The following is an 18,848-nucleotide window of genomic DNA, read 5'->3' as shown; positions in this document are numbered from 1 at the left end:
CCAGAGCAATATTCTTGCTAAGGTCAAGCTGCAGATATATTATTGTCTTCAGTTCATATAACTTAGCAGATTCATCACTCTGTGCTGCAAGAACATAGGAGGAGTCTGTCCTGTGTGACTCCCCATTAGGGATGCTGATTTTCTCATTGTCTTTTAGGAGTTTCAAAGAGCAATTACTGATGGTTTAATAAATGCTTAGAATCAGTATCTTTCACAAACTAAGCACTTGCTTCAAAAATAAGCATTTGGAATAAGAAGAGCCTCAGATCTTTGTAAACAATGGACCAAAGAGGCATGGATTGGTGCAATTAGGAGAAAATCACTACCAAGATGTCATGTGAAAGGTCAGTGAAAGGTGTCACCAGCCAACATTTAATCAATCTGTAAGAAAGTATCCTATTTGACATGAATCCATCGATTTGAATGAACAGAGGACATAGAGTTCAGAGACAGACTCAAGAAGAGGAAAGAGACAGCTGACGGATGACCACACACCACTTTTCATTTTTAAAGAAATCCTTCTTTCTCATGTTCCTTTGATCCAATCCCCAATAACAAATTCATGTTCTGGGAAGGCTTCCCTGTGCCTGTGTTTCTTCAGTGCCCTCCCCAAAGCTGCTCCACAAATGCTTAAAAATAAACCTAGGTTGCATTCTATCACAGTCAAATTGTTGGTTACCAACATGGAAGTTCAAGACCTCTAACTCTCTTGTATTTTTGTTCTAGAAATTGCCAGAGAATTTTAAAAGTGGTCTAATGCCCTGCATTAAGTGTTAATGCTATTGTTGTTCACGTGTCCTTCCAAATCTCTCCCTGGCACAACAAAGGTGCCAAGTTCCTGCCATGGAGAGAAGGAAATGTACGTGTCAGGCCGAGGAAGGGACAGAGGTGGAGGAAGGAGAGCAGGGATGGGAAATGCGCGCAGATTTGCTCTAGGATTTAGTCACCTTAGGCATGTTCCTATTTCTATCTCTTCTCCATCCTTACCCCCTTTCCTTGCAAGTTATAATACCTTTAGCACAGGTAGCAATAGCTTGCTAAACTAGGATATGGATTCTACTTAATCAGTACCTTCACGCTATACAAAATGGGCAATGGCACAGTCTCCTTTTTTTGTTGTTGTTCTTGTGGAAAAAATTAATACCCTGTGCTTCTCTGAAAACAAAACAGTCAGAACAGAGGTCCAAATTCCTAACAATTAGTCTCTTACACAGCCAGAATCCGGGCAGCTGGTAACCTGCTGTTTTTCCTTTGAGCTTCTCAGATTAGATCCTAAATGCAATTTAATTCCAGACTCCAATATACGCTTCCTGAATTATGCTTAAAAAGAGTCAGTTATGTAACAAATCCACACTGCTATCAATTACACACTTGCCATAGATGACCTACTATATTAGATACAATCTACAGTTTTTCAAACTGTATCACAACTTAAATGTATTAAAGCAACCAGTGTGTAAAAAAAAAAATCCCATGAAATTTCTCTAACATAGAAGTAATCCTGTTATAAAATCAATAAGCGCTCCTTGGCCTATCTGCTTTAATAAATATGCATTCTCACATAACCAGCTTGCTTAAGTAAGTCTATATTCAAATTTCCCCCCACTCAAAGGAAAATAAAAGATAACAGAATGAAAATTCAGAATGTGCTATGAATACCAAGGAAATAAAAATGAAAGAAAAGAAAGTTTCAAATACAAAATGCTATCACAATATATAAATAGGAATATTTGAAAATTCTTTCAGGTTGGTTCCTTATTATGTCAACAGCGACGCTGCCCTAGGAACGTGAAGCAACTGAAGAACAGGTGAGATGTACATTTTGGATGAAATAAACTCTACGAAAGCACAGGTGTCAGGCTGCACAGAGGCTTCTGCCCGTGACCCGCTGGCCCTGGCTGGGAGGCCTGATTCCAGCCTCCTGTGTCCCCCAGTGGTGGCACAGCTGCCACCTCCCCAGGCCCAGGCAGGGGGCAGCCACACAGCATGAGAGGGGCAGGGGGTGTGTCTTTTCCTGTTTTCCAGCCTCAGTTTCCCCTTGCCTTCACAAAATGATAACCAAAGAACACTCCTTGCTGCTCTCCTGGAACTTTCCAATGTATGTTATCCTGCCAATGTAAGTAAAATTCTTATTTTCTAGTTAATCACGAATTACTAAGGGATTTTGGTGCTTACACTGAATTTATCATACAGAAATGATACATTCTTCTTACATGGACAATATAAAATCTCTTTTCTTTAAGTTTCTTGATATGTAATATTTTCTTCCCTTCATTATTAAGGGTTTCTAGAATTCCAAAATCTCTTCATAATCCCAGATTCCAAAAAAGCATGGCTTCAAAACCCAGTTAGGATACCAAAGAGAAAAGAATTATAAAAAAAGACTTGCAGAGACCAGCACAAAGTAAATCAGAGAGTAATTGAAAAATATTTCTTCTTTCACAAATATTAATAAATGCTGTGTTCAAAATCTGTTAGTTCTTTTTCTCTTCCTTGTTTCTTTTCTTTTTCTTCTTTTTTTTATGGATCTATAACAGCTGTATACATTTTGGGGGTGCATGTGATATTTGATACCTGTATATAATGTGTAGCGATCACATCTGGGTACCTGGAATATCTATCACCTCAAACATTATCTTTTCTTGCTGTTAAGAACATTACAATTCTCTTCTAGCTATTTTGAAATACACAATAAATTACTGTAAACTAGGCTTTCCCTCCTGTGCGATTCCTTCCAACTAACTGCATTTTTCTACCCCTCAACCAACTTCTCTTCTTTTCCTTCCCCCTTCCCTTCAAGGCCTCTGCCCTTTTCCCCTTGTCTTTCTCCTTCTGTCCTAGATAACTCAATCGTTAAGCCATCAGACAAGCCAGAACAAGGAGGCATGTGTACCAGCAGAGGACGGGGGAAGCTGTATCCATCCAAGCGTGACAAAGCCAGTTGTGAGGAGTGTCCACAGTGGCAGAGGTCAAGCCCAGGGGGACAGAGTCGAGCAGAGGAGGGGACATCCAGGCGAGGGGCAGTCCCACAGAGCCTGAGCCCAGCAGGTGCACACGCACACAGAGGGGAAGCTGGGCGTGAGGACCGGGGCAGAAGCCCAGTGAGAAGGCATCTGCCGGGCAGGGGAGGCAGCAGACAGGAGGCTGGTTGCAGACAGAAGCTGGTGCAGTAAGGAAATACAGCAAGAATCGTGGGAGCTGAATTTTGTCACTGTGGGTCAAGGAACTGACAATGGAGAGAACTGGAATGAAACCTGTGGTGGTTGGAGATGGAAATATCCAAGTGAAGACAGAGTTGTTAGTACAGAAGTGTCTATGAAAATAAAAGCAGAGTAAATGTGCGTGGGCCTCCCTCTGGGGCACTGACAGCCCAGTGGCCACGGGAACATCGGATGCCAGATCTTGCCTCTAAATGCCATTCTGCCCTAAGAAGAACCTGGCTTCCTCAGAGACGGCTGATTTTAGGGCTGGGGTGGGGTGGAACCAGATGGGCTTGAAACAAGAAAAGCAAGAAAGTGCCCAGAGGATGAGGGGGTTGGGTCAGGAGGGCACAGGGGCCAGCGTGCAGCAGTGTCCACTGGAAAAATCAGAGCCACTGTGGGCATGAAAGTGCACTGTGATGGCAACGGCTTATACCCTATTAAATAAAACAGGAAAGTACAAGGCCATAGACATGCAAATCAATCAATCAATCGAAAGTTTGATAAAAATACATGTGCCTAATTTCAATGTAACTTTCCATAAAATATGTATTGATTTTGAAGAGGAAAAGAGTAATTTCAATGTGGAAAATCCTGGTGGACACAGCCAGAGTACAAATGAACACAAGTAAGTAAGGGGACAAAGTGAAATGACATGTCCCCCGGACAGCACTCCATGAGGACACACTCACCGTCACTCTGTGACTCCTGTCACAGACACAGAACCTGAATCTATTCTTGAGGAAGCATCTGACAAAGCAAGTTGAAGGGTGTTTTACAAAGTAACAGCACTGCAATCTTCAAGAGTGTTAAGATCATGAGGCCAAAACAGCACTAAAGATTTGTTCCAGACTCAAGCAGACAGAAGAGACCCCGAGCCATGCCATGCCAGGACTCTGGGCTGGGCCTTTTACCATGAAGGGCATTACTGGGGAAGCTGAAGGAACCTGGATGGGGTCTGCACGTCAGATGGCAGGAACAGAGAGCAATGTGACTGTCCCAGTGATGACACTTGTGCTGTGGTTATGCAGGAGAATGGCATTGTAGGAAATACGCACTAAAGCATTCAGGGTCATGGGACATCAGATGGGCAACTGACCATCAAATGGTTTAGGAAAAGGGTAATTCTCTGTACTGTATTTGCAACTTACTGGTAAGTCTGTGACTGTTTCAAAATAAAAGTTGCAAAATGTATTAATGACTATACTTCAAGTTTAAAATGTGTCACGAAATACCATCTATAACTTGCAGTTATTAACTAAGTTTCTTCAATTAGGTGACACATCACAGCATGAGAAAGCCTTGTACTTCAAGAAAAATGCTGGTAAAATGAATTCTCTGAAAACAACGACTCTGCTATGCGGCAGGAAAGGAAAATAGGGCTTCATTATCTTCAGCCAATATTTAGATTAACAGATAAGCACTACATGCTATCAGTAGATTGCCAATGTTCAAAGAAATAAAATGAAACAAAATATTCTTACACGGATCTGTGTTAAACAAAATACACTCCTCCTCTGGTGGCTTAGAAGGCAGGCCGAGCAACCTCCTTCTTTATGACAGACCAGCATCCTTTGTAGAGCACTGCTTTGCACGATTGCACCACAGCGATACAACCACGTTCGCAACATTCTGATCCATAAACACCGTGCATATGAAGAATTCAATAAAATGCTTTCCTCCCATCTCAAACCAGTGGTATTTTAGGTTACATTTCCAGCAGTGGCCAAAGGCACTGAAAACTCTTCTCTTCATTACTGTGAAGTTCACCTACGAACTTTCCATTTTAAATCTGTTGGCATGTCCTATCTTTCCCAGCTCTTAGAGTTGTTGTGAAATTATTTCTGAAGGTATTGGAAATGGACTTCACGTTCTTCCATTCCTTTCAATGTTATTCTTATATGAAATATTACAGAATAAAGCATTTTTATTCTTTTTGTTATTCCAGAATTATCCTACCTCTTGCTGTCTGCTGATAAGAAGAAGTATTTTTCTTTGTTCATTGGAGAAAGTGAGTAAATAAAAACATAAGGTTACATTCCTTCCCAATTTTTTTTTACTAATATAAGAAAATAAAAATGCTTTGAAAAACCTCAAGTCAATACAGTATTTGATGACCTAAAATACAAAAGATTCTTTGTGAAGCACTTCCTTTTTCCTTTTTGTTTTTGTTTTTTAACCCTGTTTAGTTCTCATAGACAAGCATTAAAATCCTTTATTTCCAGTTTTTTTTTTCCTATTATATCTCTACCCACAGACATTTCATTTATAAGGCAGGACAGATAGGTACAAAATGTCCAAGAGATGTGTTCCAGGCCACCCCAAACCATGAAGGTGCTATGAGCCATGAAATGTCTGAGCGTCCTGGTGCCCATGCGAGGAGGGCTTCCCGCAGTTATCTCAGAATATAAACCGACTGAGCAGACTACATACTTGTTCCCACTGCAAACAAGCATGTGACTACCCAATATTGAGCTTAACAGCTCGCATAAAGGGGGAAGGTGGCAGAGTGGAATTTATAGGAGAAAGGAGAATATAAATATTCTCCCCATAAATATTGCCCCATAAATATTCTCAGGGAAGGTTCTGAAATGCAGAAATAGGAAACAAAGGCTGGGGCAGAGCTTGTGCTCACAGGACCATTTCTCCCCTTCTTCCCAGGCATGGCTGCATTGTTCTTTTTCATAGAATGGTGGTTGCCAGGAGCCAGGGGGCGTGGGAAATGGGGAGATGTTGGTCAAAGGGTACACACTTTCAGCGCTAAGATAAACAAGTTCTGCAGGTCTAACCATACAGCATGAGTGGTGATGGATGTGCTAGTTAATTTGATCATGATAGTCATTACACAATATGTACATATATCAAATCATAACATTGTGTACCTTGAATATATACAATCTTTATTTCCAATTAAATATTTTAAAATAAAAATAAAACACCCCACCTTCATTCTATCCTTTGATTAGACACTGGCCAGCCCCTGTCTTTGTCTTAGGCAGTTTTGGTGCCTAGTATGTGTCAAGGGAATGCACAGAGGAACAATTTGGCTTCCCTCCTCTTCCGGGGAGTGGATGCTTCTTAGTGACATCTGAATGAGCCAGGGTGAAACTCTAGCCCACTGTGTGAAATCAGAGGCCACTAACTCTATACTCAGTGAGGACAATGGATGCTTAATGAATGCAGGTCTTTCTGGCTACTCTTAATGAAAGTGATGCTATGAGGACTAGGAGATGAATATTGAGAAAAGGGATCCCTAAAAAGCTTACAAGCTAAGAGAGACTACTACAGACCCAAAGGTAAGCCTCCAGTTCCAGCTCAAGTTTCCAAACGAAACACCATGTCAAGTGAATGAAAAATGAGTCTCTCAGACCCAGCAGAGCCTAGGCGGCCCATGTCTAAATCCCCTTTCCAATGGCATGGTGCTATTCACAACTGTAATTTTCTCATCCCTGCTGTATCTTATACCATGGCTGCACTAGTTACAATTGATCCCCATAGAGCAAATTACACATATTTTTTATAGGTAAAAAACTAGAGACTGTTAGGAATAACTCCAGATCACTGGCCCTCATGTTTATGGATGTACATAACAGGAAATCAAATAGCTTTTAAAATGCTTTTAACTAATTAAATAGAATGGCTTCTTTGAAATGCCATTTACTAGTAAGGCAAAATTTGTTTTTGTAGCGTTTTAAAGAACTATTTTATTTTTATAATGCTCATGGATTTGCCAGAAGATTAAAAAATGGAGAATTTTTTTTTGTCCTCCATAATGAGAGGGTTTTGGATATCATGGTAGAGAGAGAGGTGGGAAAGAATTATTAATTTGATTATATAAGTTATTTCACTCTATAAATAAGAGTTCTAAATTATAATCTATAGTAAGAACACCTTTTAATCACCAAAATCATACCACCATTCAGCAATTAGCAAAATGGAGTTGTCATATCCAGTTTTCCTGCTAACACATTAGATTCACTGTTGGTAATTGCTAAGTGACTGTGGATCACACCAGTGGAGGTCATTGGTGGGACTGGCTTCCCCCAGTGTCACTCAGAGTCAGCCCCAAGGAGCCCAAAGGAAGCAGCTTCCAGGTACCAGACTACAGACACCCCCTGAGCAGGTGCCGGATGCAGAGGTCTCCCCTGAGAATGCAGACGGGCACCCACCTGCCAGACCAGGTGCTCCTTGGCCTCCGGAGTTGAAGACAGGCAGACACTCAGCACGATGGTGTGGGAAGCGGAGGTGAGGACGCTGGCGATGATGGCATCTCGCATGTTGAAGGGCAGCATGGTGTACACCACGAAGATAATGAAGAGGAAGAATGATACCTACAGAGGGGAAGAAAAGGATTGAAACTCACAGAGTGTTCTGGTTCCTACATGCTTCCTCTTTCCTTCCTATTAAAGGCTGCATAAAACAACATGAGAAACATGAGACATGCTCATTTAAGAAATAATATCATTACAGAATAGGACAGCATATTCACACAAATCCACTGGATTACAAGAAGGAACTAATGACTGTGATGGAGAAAAAGAGTTTGTTTTCAAAATTTGGCGACTTTCAGTTTTGGCACCCAAACCATTGCAGACATTAGGTTAACCTGAGCAGTCCATGGGGTATGGATGCAAATCTGGTCTTAAAGTAGCAGATTTTGTGTCTGTGCTTTAGAATGCACAACATGGATTCTTTAAGTTATCTACCAAACTGTGCAGGGACACCCAGGGAGGGTGGACAGGTGTTGTCTGAGAGTTAGTGAGTGGATGCAGAGAGCACGGGTATGTAAGAAACAAAATAAAACAGCTTACACATGGTTCAGCTGTTGTGGGACACAGTTTGGCAGTTTCTCAAGAAGTCCAATATAGAATAACCATATGACCCAGCAATTCCACTGCTAGGTATACCCTAAATAATTGAAAATAGGTACTGAAACAAATAAATGTGCACACATGTTAATAATACCTAACAGCATTTTCTTAACAGCCAAAAGGTGGAAACATAAGTTTCCATCACAGAATGAATGAATGAACAGCATGTGGTATATCCATACAATGGACTATTATCCAGCCTTAAAACGGAATAAGGTACTGATACACACTGTAATGCAGATGAACCGCAAAATCATCATGCTAGTGAACAAAACTTGGGCAAAAACTCATATCTTATGATTCTATTTATAAAAAATATCCAGAATAAGTAATTCCACATAGACAGAAAACATATTGGAGGTTGCCAGGGGGGTAGGGGGAGGGGATGGGGCAGGGAACAGAGAGTAATTGCTTAATAGGCACAGAGTTTCCTTTGAGATGATGAAAAATACTCTGAAACTAGGTAGAGGTGTTATTGCACAATATTGGGAATGTACTGAATTCTTCACTTTAAAATGACTAATTTACCATATGTGAATTTCACCTCAATAAAAACAATCAGTATGAAACCACTTAAAGGTTTGGAATGGAAAAGAAAATGGGTTAGTAGGTAATACAACAGATCCTTTTCAATCAACAAGGATGGAAAGGGGATAAATTCGGGTGGGAAAGGTGCCTGAGGTCAGGGAAACAGGGCATGTGGTGCCTGGCCAGCCACCCCACCCCACGCAGCTGTTGAAAGGGAAGCCCGGGAAAGAGCCGGCCCCACGCTCACGGCGTGTCCTGAGCCACCTGAAGGGGGCGCTGCAGCCCAGCACAGCTGGAGGGTGCAGATGTGGGGAGAGCATGCCAGCTGTTCTGGTACCAAGTCTGGATGCGAGTTCCTGAGAAGAATGTGAGCCATGGGCTCAGCTCCCGACGGATTTAAAGAGGGAAGGAAGCCCAGGAGGACACCAGGCTCTTCCCCCTGGGTGTTCACAGGAATCTGCGTATTACAACCTGAAAGGAACCGTCTGTCACCATCTCACTATTCAAGGGTGGTGTCTTATAAGCTGTATTTGTGTAACTGTCACAGACAAAAGAGCACAGGAGAGATTAGGGAGATGCAGCCTAAAAATAAAGCTGGATCCTGAAAAGGCATGCTTTCATTTTCTTCAGGGTGCTGCAACCTGAACATCCATTCATTCAGCAAACCCGTGTGAAGCTCCTCCAAGGAGGCCCCTGGGTTTTGGAGGTGGAGTGTGCAGGGGAGAAGCCCTGCTCACGGCGACCTCACAGCCCAGCAGAGGGGACATGCGTGCACGCAGCCATCACTTCACAGTCTGCGTGTCCTGAGAGAAGGGGCACCTCCCACGGCAAGGAGACGAGGGGGTGGACAGACTCTATTGCATCTTCTCTCATTCTTGCAAGTGCAGCCGTCTCAGAACGACAGCCAAGGAGAAACCCACTGTGAGTGGGAAAAGTGACCAGGAATCCTCCCCGGGCAGCCCAGATTCAGCACAGACCATCTGCTTCCGGCCCCCGTCTCCTCCCATTCAATCTATATTTATAAGGGCCTTGAGGCCAAAAACTGTGGGTGAACAGATTACCATAGCAATATTTTTTTCCTGGTAAATATTTTTTCTTTCACCTCTTTAAAAATAAGAGACTGAAGATTTTTTCAGTAAAGCATTATTATTTAGCGTGTTGTGCATTCCACCTGTTACGTTCCATACATGGGATGTGAAACCAAGGCAAAAACAATTGTCTCAGACAGTTTATGTATCAAAATGCAAAGTGCACATGGGAAGAACCAGGCATGTCTGGAAGGACTGTGAGTAAGTGGGGTCTACACGGGCAGGCTGGGCACCTCCTCACACCATCCTCCCACGGAGGGAACATACAGCAGTTCTTGGACCCAAAAGTCACATTTCGTAGCCACTAATCACTAGTGCCAGTACCTGCTGAGTGCTTGGTGTGCAAATCCCTTCCCAGGTCTTCCAGAAGATCTGGTCAAGAACCTCTGAGCAACCAGAAGTTTTCTTTAGGAATGGGAAAAACAATTGTGTAGTCACAGCCTATTGAGAAAATGAATCCACTTTGGAATCCCAAATACCCACCCAATTTACAGGAAATATTTTCAACTAAGATATTGTTATTTCTACACATAGCATTTATGCAAAAATCTCATATCCTACAAGAGGTATGAAATCAATATTTTCAGGTATCAGAATTGACAATTACAAAAGAGAAACTCTCTTTTACAGCTACATGTTTTTCTTCTAATGCAAAACCTTTAGCATTTCTTTAAAATTATCATAACTTTTGAATAGCTTAATTTGGGGCAGCTTTAAAATTCTAACCCTATTTCCACTGATACATACTTCTGCAAACATTTTGAGCTTCGGAATGGAAGCATGTGGAAGGTTTATTGGCAATAACTGAATGGTAAATACACCTTCAGTTTTCCGAATACAATGGCTCCTGTTAAGTATTCATTTTGAAATGGCAAAGTGAATTTTCAAAGGTCAATTAAACAAATTACATTAGATAAAGTTCGAGGTTTTGGTGGCAGCGTTTCAGGGGTGCAGCTTAGTGGTACCTGAGCAGCGTTCGGCAGGTGGTCTGGGGAAGCAAGGAAGGCCAACGGCAGCTTCCAACCCCATGGGGGAAGGTTCTTTGCTCTTATTAATCCCGAGGGCCCTAATTTTTTTTGAGCCTGCTCTCCAATGCAACATCAAATAGGGCCATATGTAAAACTAAAATGGATTTGGCACATCTAAAGAATGTGTGGGTAAAAAGCTCCAAAACATCTCTTGGGTTTCCATGATACCATGGGGACATTTCTGGGGCTGAGACTCCCCTTAGCTGTACCTCTGTCCACTGGCTGTGAAGAGAGGAGCCCTTCATCTGATTCCTGCAGCCCAGCCCAGAAACCCCGCGTCAACACAGCATGGAAGCGGCAGCACTTATCCAAAGCAAACAGTGTCAGGTGTGCCTCTCCACTCCAGTCCTGCAGGTGCCTTTTGTGAGACACCCATTTCTTCCCGCGCACCTGCTATCTTAACCCCAAGCTCCACAAGTTTCAAACCAACTAAGAGCTTGTCCTTTCCTTTCTTCAGCCTGTTCCTCCTGCAGGATAGCGTGCTTCTGCCCCTGATGGAGCCAGCTGCAATAACCCAGGTGCAAAACCTTGAGAGTCAGTTGTGAAAATTTTTTCCTCCCGTCCACACCCACACAACAGTGTCTTCTCCCTTCAGGACTCCAGACTCCGGAGATTGCCTCTGTCTGTCTGCTGCTCTCTCACCTGACTTCACTGAGCTGCCCCGGGGTCTTTCTGTGTGTTAGGAATGTACTTCTGTGCTCTCTCCCTCTCTCCCCACCCAGCAAGCAAAACCGCCTGTACCCTTCCTCCTTTGCACCTGCTCCATGCTTTGGGTGACCATTACAACGCTTTATCAAATATCTAGCTCTCCTCCTTCCGGGCACATGGTACAATTGCACCTGGCCACTTTCTCTTCATTTAGGTGAGGCTTTGACGAATGAAGGGTGAGCTGAAGTGATGTGTATCTTTTCTGGGTGGAAACTTTAAAAGCTAGTGCACAATTTGTCATGTCTTCTTCCCTACCTGGCAATCACGGAAACAGAGATGAAGCTTCTCCCAGCCTGGATCCCCACGTGGGCAGCAGAGTCCCTTACGCAACCCCCACGGACCTGTGGTCCTGTGAGCGACTGGCAAATCTGTGCGATGTGAAGGCCCTGAGTTCCTAAGTGCAGCTTAGCTGGTCCTTATTGCTACCGAGGTCACATACACACGCACACACAATCTCAAGGGAGGTTTTGTGGATGTTATGTTTACAAAAATTGGATGCTTTTATATACAATACTCTGCAGTTTGCATTTTCCATCTAACTATACATTTTGCACTTAACTATACAAAAATATATACTATACCTTTTTTTTATTTTTATTTTTTGGGAATGCAACAATAAGAAGTAGCCTGTCTTCCGGCTATTGCTTGGCAAAGATCAGTCTCCGCTGATCAGAAGGAATGCCTTCCTTGTTGACATTCTCAGTGGTGTCACTGGGCTCTACCTCAAGGGTGATGGCCTTGCCAGTCAGGGTCTTCACCAAGATCTGCAGCCCACCTTGAGACAAAGCACCAGGTCTATAGATGTGAATATACGATTTACTTTCACTAGTTGCAAATGTCCCACAACAATGGGTGTGCCATCATTACCGCAGTGTTTCCTCACTGATGCTCACTCTTGGATCCACAGAAGGTCCTGGTAGCTTCCAGCAACCCTGAACACTCTCTGGCTTGTAGCTGCATCACCCCAAACTCTGCCTCCATCTTCACATGGCCTTGTCCCTGTGCATCCATGTCTTCACATGGCCTTGTCCCTGTGCATCCATGTCTTCACATGGCCTTGTCCCTGTGCATCCATGTCTTCACATGGCCTTGTCTTCTCTTTCCAAATTCCCTGCTTGTTATGAAGACACCAGCTATCAGTTCTAGGGCCCACCCTAAATCCAATATGACTTCATCTTAACTTGATGACATCTGCAAAGTCCCTGTTTCCAAATAAGGTCACATTCACAGATACCGGGAGTTAGCACTTCAACATATCTTTTTGGGGGGACACAATTCAGCCAATCAAGTCTGTGCTGTAATCAAACCAGATGAAACCACACCAATCACGTCTATGCTGTAATCAGACCAGAATGTAGATCTGAGATGCCTTCTACCCACTTTAGATCCATGCTCTACCCCCACGTCAGGGACTAAAAGCAAATGTCCACAGTATCAAGGTTATTTACAATCTATGAATCTAGAACTACTTGATCAAAAATGAAAAAATACGTATTTTACGTTTTTGAGAAAATCACTACGATCATGGAGAAGAGGTGAGGTCCGCCTTAAGCAAAGGCGGAACTGGCACAGGATGCACCCTGTCCCCTGTCCTGACTCTACGCAGATGCACCACGCCCCTCTTCCGTCTCAGGCCTGGGGTGTGAAGCCTGTGGATTCTCAGAGTTTGACTCAATATTTCTTTCAGAGTTCAAACACAAGCAAAAAAGTTCCTGCACAGGCCAATAATAACTTAAAATATGAATTTTCTGGTTTTTTTTTTCTTTCAAATGACGCCTCAACTCTAATATCCTCATGAACCTTTGCCGGTTTATTCCATCCTCTTCTAGAATACATAAACACACATAATCAGCAAGATAATCAGCATTAGTTATGTAAATCACATGGCACTGTGGAGAAGCACACCATCAGAGAAATATTTTCTATTTTTTATGCTAATAATGCTAAAGGAAATAACATCTCAGTGAGCATAATGTAAGTATTTTATAACCAGAAGTGGAGCTACTCAAATCATTTTATTCTCCATCAAAACTGAGAAATTAGAAATACCACAGTATTTAAAGTCGTAGCTTAATTTTCAAACATACAGATTTTATAAAAACTGTAGGAATGATTCCTTCCTAACTATAGCATTGGTGTATGGTTCTTATAACAGTGAACCTTATTGTTGCAGAATATAACTAGAAAGCCAAAATTAGTAAAAATTGCCCAAGGAAAAGATGGAATTCTTGAATATATGAATTTAATTGGTTTAATTAATCTAATAAAACATACTCTATTAATGTCTAATTAATCTAATCTAATTCTGGATGGTAAATTCTAAATTCAAAGTAAAAATCTTCTCATTGGATGTCAACTACATCTTAAAGAACTGATGACTTTGAGAATATTTATACCATACAGTAATTAGGAGCATTTTTAAAAATTTCTGGAAACATAACTAGAAAGCTGTATCATGGAGATGTGCTTTAACTTTTCTGAAAACAAAATCTGCAAAGCAATATATATCTTTTCATCCACATTATTGTTTTCTTATCTTGTTCCTTGATCATACTTCACATGAGGATTTCTTTGAGTTACTAACACATTTTTGTACATAAATATCACAAACTGTGTAAAGGAGTCTTTTCTTTGGTTTAACTGGGGGAACCTCAGTCATGCCCACATTTAGTGCTGAACCATCTATGTGTTAAGGCCTCTGTGAACATCTCTATGCTTGTCCTCTTTCTCAAGTTTAACTTCCTTCCCTTCCTCCTCTCTCTTTCCCCACATCTGTGTGAGTGTGTGTTCACAGACTTGAGTGAATCCATATAGTTGCCCCCCATGAAATTCCATCAAACCCAGCTCTGGTTCAGTTGAGATGCCGCCTCCTGCCAGGTCAAAGACCAAGGCTGACCCACAGGAATAGAACCAAGGGAAAGGATTTACTGTGTCTCCAGCCCGACAGCTCCTCCACAGAGTAGGCCTAGAATCTCAGACGCAGGCAGGATTCTGCAACAGTTCAGGTCTGGATGCTTCCAGATGCTTCTAGAGCTTTCTCAGTTTCCATTCTCTTTTCAAGCACTCTGGCTGCTTTGGGTTTCAAAGAACCTCACATGGGGCTGCAGGTGGAGCTCCACCGGCTCAGTTCTGAGATCTAATTCCCAGTTCCATGCTCATAATACCACGGCAGATCACACAGATCTCATAGCCAAATTGTTCCTAACGTCATTTCCAGGTACACATTGAACAGAGACTGCGGATTTGCAAAACAGACCTAGAGTGTGGGGGTGCCACTTTCACCAGGCGTATTTTATTCCCCAAACGCCAACAAACCCCTGCCCTTCTCGTACTCTTCCCCATCTCATGTAAGGAAACTTCTAGTCCCCAAACGGAGGACCTATTCTCAATAATTTCCTTTTCCTCATTCTCTCCATCCCTAAAGGACACCCTGAGCCCATCTATTCCCTCCTGCCTGTGGCTACATCATCCAAATCACATGGTCACCTCTGGATTCCTGCAGCAGCATCTTGACAGCTACATCCCAACAGCTACATCCCAACAGCATCCCCAGAGTGAATTTTCCATACAGAAATCAAAGTTCTAATCTTAAATGTCAAGTGCAATCACAATACTCCCCTCCAATGGCTCTCTATAACACTTAGAAAAAAGTCAAAGTCCTCACCAGGCCAAGAAGGGTCCCTCAAGACCTGGTCCCGGCCGACACCTCCAATCTCATATCCTACGAACACCCATCACCCCCACGCTCACGATCCCTCCGTCCCGGCCTCCTTGCTGTTCCTTGAACAACCCCAGGCCTTTGCACTGGTTCTCTCTACCCCAAAGCATCCTCCCGGGATCTTTCCTTGGCTGGCTGCTGCTCCTCACTGGGGCCACGCGACTCAAATGTCATCTCCCCAGAGATAATGCCACTGATCCTTCCATCTAAGATGTTCTCCCATTCGTTCTCCAGCTTATCACCCACTTTACATTCTTTATATCATTGTTGGAATTAGGATGTTTATTTTTATATTTTTTCTTTCCTGTCATCTCCCATACATATGTAGACTGAACAAGGGCACTGTCTGGACAGCTCCCTGCATCTGAGAACAGTACCCAGGGCCTGAAAAACCTGGAAGGGAGGGAGGGAGGGAGGGAGGAAGGAAGGAAGGAAGGAAGGAAGGAAGGAAGGAAGGAAGGAAACATTTCAGGTGCAATTACACATGGAATTATGAGCAAAAAAGCCCAGGAAGGCATGTTCTCAGTGGTGCGTAACTCCAGGGGTCTGAGCTTGGCTACACAGACATGCGTTAATTCCCTCCTGCCACATGATGGCACCTGGGTGGTGGTCATTTTTATCCCACCTCACCGGGAGCTTGTCAGAAACACACCCTTTTGGGCTTGCCCAAGTTCAAGGCAGGGGACTCTAGTCTAACCCTGTTTCCCAAGTGTGGTGCCCGTGACCCGCACTGCTCTAAAGGACTGTCAGTGGGCTCAGTGGCCAGTGTTACCCTTGCCATGGTGACAGTCACTGCAGGGGAGTTTCCAACAAGCCAGCTAGGACAAGGATAATGCATTCAGCACCACTGTGCAGCTCTATTCAAAGTCTGGTGCTAAATAAACGTTGACTAAATCAATGAATCAGTGAACTATGAAGAATAATTATACGTCTTTCGACTTGGTTACCAGTTTCTATTTCTCGATGCCTCCAAACCAATTTTATCTTAGAATAAAGACAATTTTCTTTAAAATAGTATTTATTTTTAATTTAATTTCTACTTAATAAACAATAAAACAAAAACACCAACAATTAGGAGGATACATGATCTCTGGGCCTCCCCCATACCATCCTCTGTGCAATCATCACCCCATTCTGTTGCTTTTATTTTTCTGACAGAGAGCTCTTGTTTCAGAAGAGGTAACTGAATTGTCCATTGGAGTCACCCAATAGTCTCTCTTATTCACATTAAACATCTGGTTATTTTAAGTAGAGCCTTCTTACTGTGAAAACCACATTTAGAAATTCTTAAAAATTAACTTTACACTATTTTAAAAAAGCCTTTTGTGATCATAATTCCAGATTAAAAACTCAGGCACACGGTGGTGACTGGATGATAGAAAAGATGTTATGTTTCCTATACAGCTATCTCAGGCTAAGAATATTTTCTGAATATTCAACTCTATCTTTGTACCATGTGAAAACATTTCTTTAGATGTTATATTATTAAGCAGAAGAGCACATATTATGTTCTTTGATGGAAAGCCTGGGCTCCGAAACAGTCGTGATGAGATGGTGAATCACTGGGTAGCTTTCATTCCTCTTTGGAAATGTTATTCAGAGTGAGAGAGATTGATGATGGAACTGGAGGTAAAACAATAACTTTCGCTCTGCCTTTTTTCATTTAAAATAGGTAGGAGGTATGTCATCAATTCTAAAGAGCTTGGAAAAAGAGAGTCATAGGATATGAAAGAAAAAACCTGATCTACTGGGGGAATAAAGGCAGCTGGCTGTCTTCCCCAGCTCTGCTGTGCTCTGCACCCTCAGCCTCTGCTCGCGGCAGGCGGGACTGGTGGGGTTTCTGGCCACACCTCTCCTCCTTTCCTTCCCTTACTCCCGACTCCTTGCTTGGCTCTGGAAACTCATCTACCTAGATATGGCATCTTCCCCCTTCATTCACCACTCACACATTCATTTATTCACCAGTGTTTATTTTAACTCTATAATATACAAGGTATTTTATTAGCTACCATAGAAAACACAAGATCTCTGTTCTGAAGACACTTAAAGTCTCTTAAAATGAAGGCCTATTTCCTTCCAAACTTGTCCATTTATTTCCTGTACCTTTTGTTTTCCTCTGACACAAACACTATGACTGCAGGATCTCTCTGGAAGCCTGATTTGTTTAGTTAGAACCTGTAAGCTTTCCACCAGTAATTAACAAACTACTGTCTTGTGTCTGAATATGGGCTGTCACCCCCATCTTCATTGCTGAAGTGCTTAACTGTGCTCCTTATGCCTGGAATGATAGTATATAGTGACACAGATTATACTGCTATCTCCCACAGCACCTGTTCAGACTTGACTCTCTTGGCCAACATAAAAATGAGGACACGATGGCATCTTCCTTGAATTTTCCTCAGTTTCCTAATGTAGAAGCTGTGCTGGAATATATTATCTGTCCACCATTCTTTCTTCTCTCCTTACCCTTGCACGGAGCCCAGCAGATGGAGCACACTTCCTACCCTGCTGACTTTGGACCTGGCCATGTTACCTACTTTGTGTAATGGAATATGGGCAGCAGAGACAGCTGCCAGCTCAGAACTGAGACTTTAAGAAGCCTCAATTCATGTTTCTTCCAGCCCTCTTAGAGTCTGGGTCATCCACAACGAGAAATTCAGGGTCTGGGAAGTCACATCTCTTCAACTGGGTTCTGGATTAAAGAGATATAGAGTAGATCTGCACCCCAAAATCTGGAGCCCATCCTCCCTTCTGAGCTCAGGTGGGGCTAGCAGACATCAGATAAATTCTGCCAACCTGAACACTAGTGAGTGTGAACTATGAAATAAATTATAATTGCTATAGCGGCTGAGATTTGAGGGTTGTTCATTATTCAGCATTATCAGAGCAGAAACCTAACTAATATATTCACTGTTGTCAGAAATAAGGCACTACTGCCATGTAAATGAAAAAGTAGGTAGTTGTCATTGGGACTGGCAAAGAATTGTTATAGGACTTGGGCAAAATGTTAATCCATCGCAAAAAAATCATTGGTAAGCAAGGCTTCTAAGACAGCCATTTACCAAAAATGTCCAGGCTTCACAAGCTCTTTAAATTGCATGTTTCTAAAAATCTTTAGAAACAACAGAACTAAGAAAAAGTAGAACATTCCCAGAATGTCTCTCAATATATAGAAAGAACATCATCCAGCCTAAAATTAGTATTTTGTCTATCTCAAAATATCATACAAGCAGCATTTACTGATAAGTATTTATTTTTACTTTACAACTGGGAAAAACAAGGTGTTGAGGGGTTAAGTATTTTGCCCAAAGTCATAAAGCAACATAAGAATAAACCACAATCTTTTGCTGAAGTGAGAATGTTATTCCTACATAATCCCTGAAGGTTAATGGAGAGCATGAGGGAAGCCCATTCAGTAAGTGGGGTATTCATGTTATTCAAAACAAAAAGAGCCTTGAAAATCCATCTGCCCTACCCAAAACGCCTTGCTCCAACACCAGGAGGCCCTTTCCCTTAGAATTATTTTTCTCATCAAATGCGAAGAAAGAAAAGAGTAAGTTCATTTGAAAGCATTCAGGCAAAATAATGTTTCCACTAAAGTGTCTATGTCTTATTTTTTCTAGTTACGTAATTAGGAGAAAATAATGTGCTCTTTGATGATTTTTAGACATTTTGTTCAGAAGGCAGTAAATAACTTTCTACTTATG

General features: G+C 42.2%; 1 protein-coding gene across 1 annotated transcript in view; it reads right to left on the bottom strand.

Moving 5' to 3' along the window:
• ADCY2 (adenylate cyclase 2) overlaps positions 1–18,848 on the bottom strand; it is a 365,223-nt gene that overhangs the window by 250,478 nt on the left and 95,897 nt on the right. The window contains exon 3 of the mRNA XM_045565786.1: positions 7,370–7,531. Within this exon, the coding sequence (XP_045421742.1) occupies positions 7,370–7,531 (162 nt within the window). The remainder of the gene's footprint in view (positions 1–7,369; positions 7,532–18,848) is intronic.

This window comes from Lemur catta, chromosome 12 (assembly GCF_020740605.2).
Source record: "Lemur catta isolate mLemCat1 chromosome 12, mLemCat1.pri, whole genome shotgun sequence".
Taxonomy (NCBI): domain Eukaryota; kingdom Metazoa; phylum Chordata; class Mammalia; order Primates; family Lemuridae; genus Lemur; species Lemur catta.
This window is presented reverse-complemented; position numbering and strand designations above follow the sequence as displayed.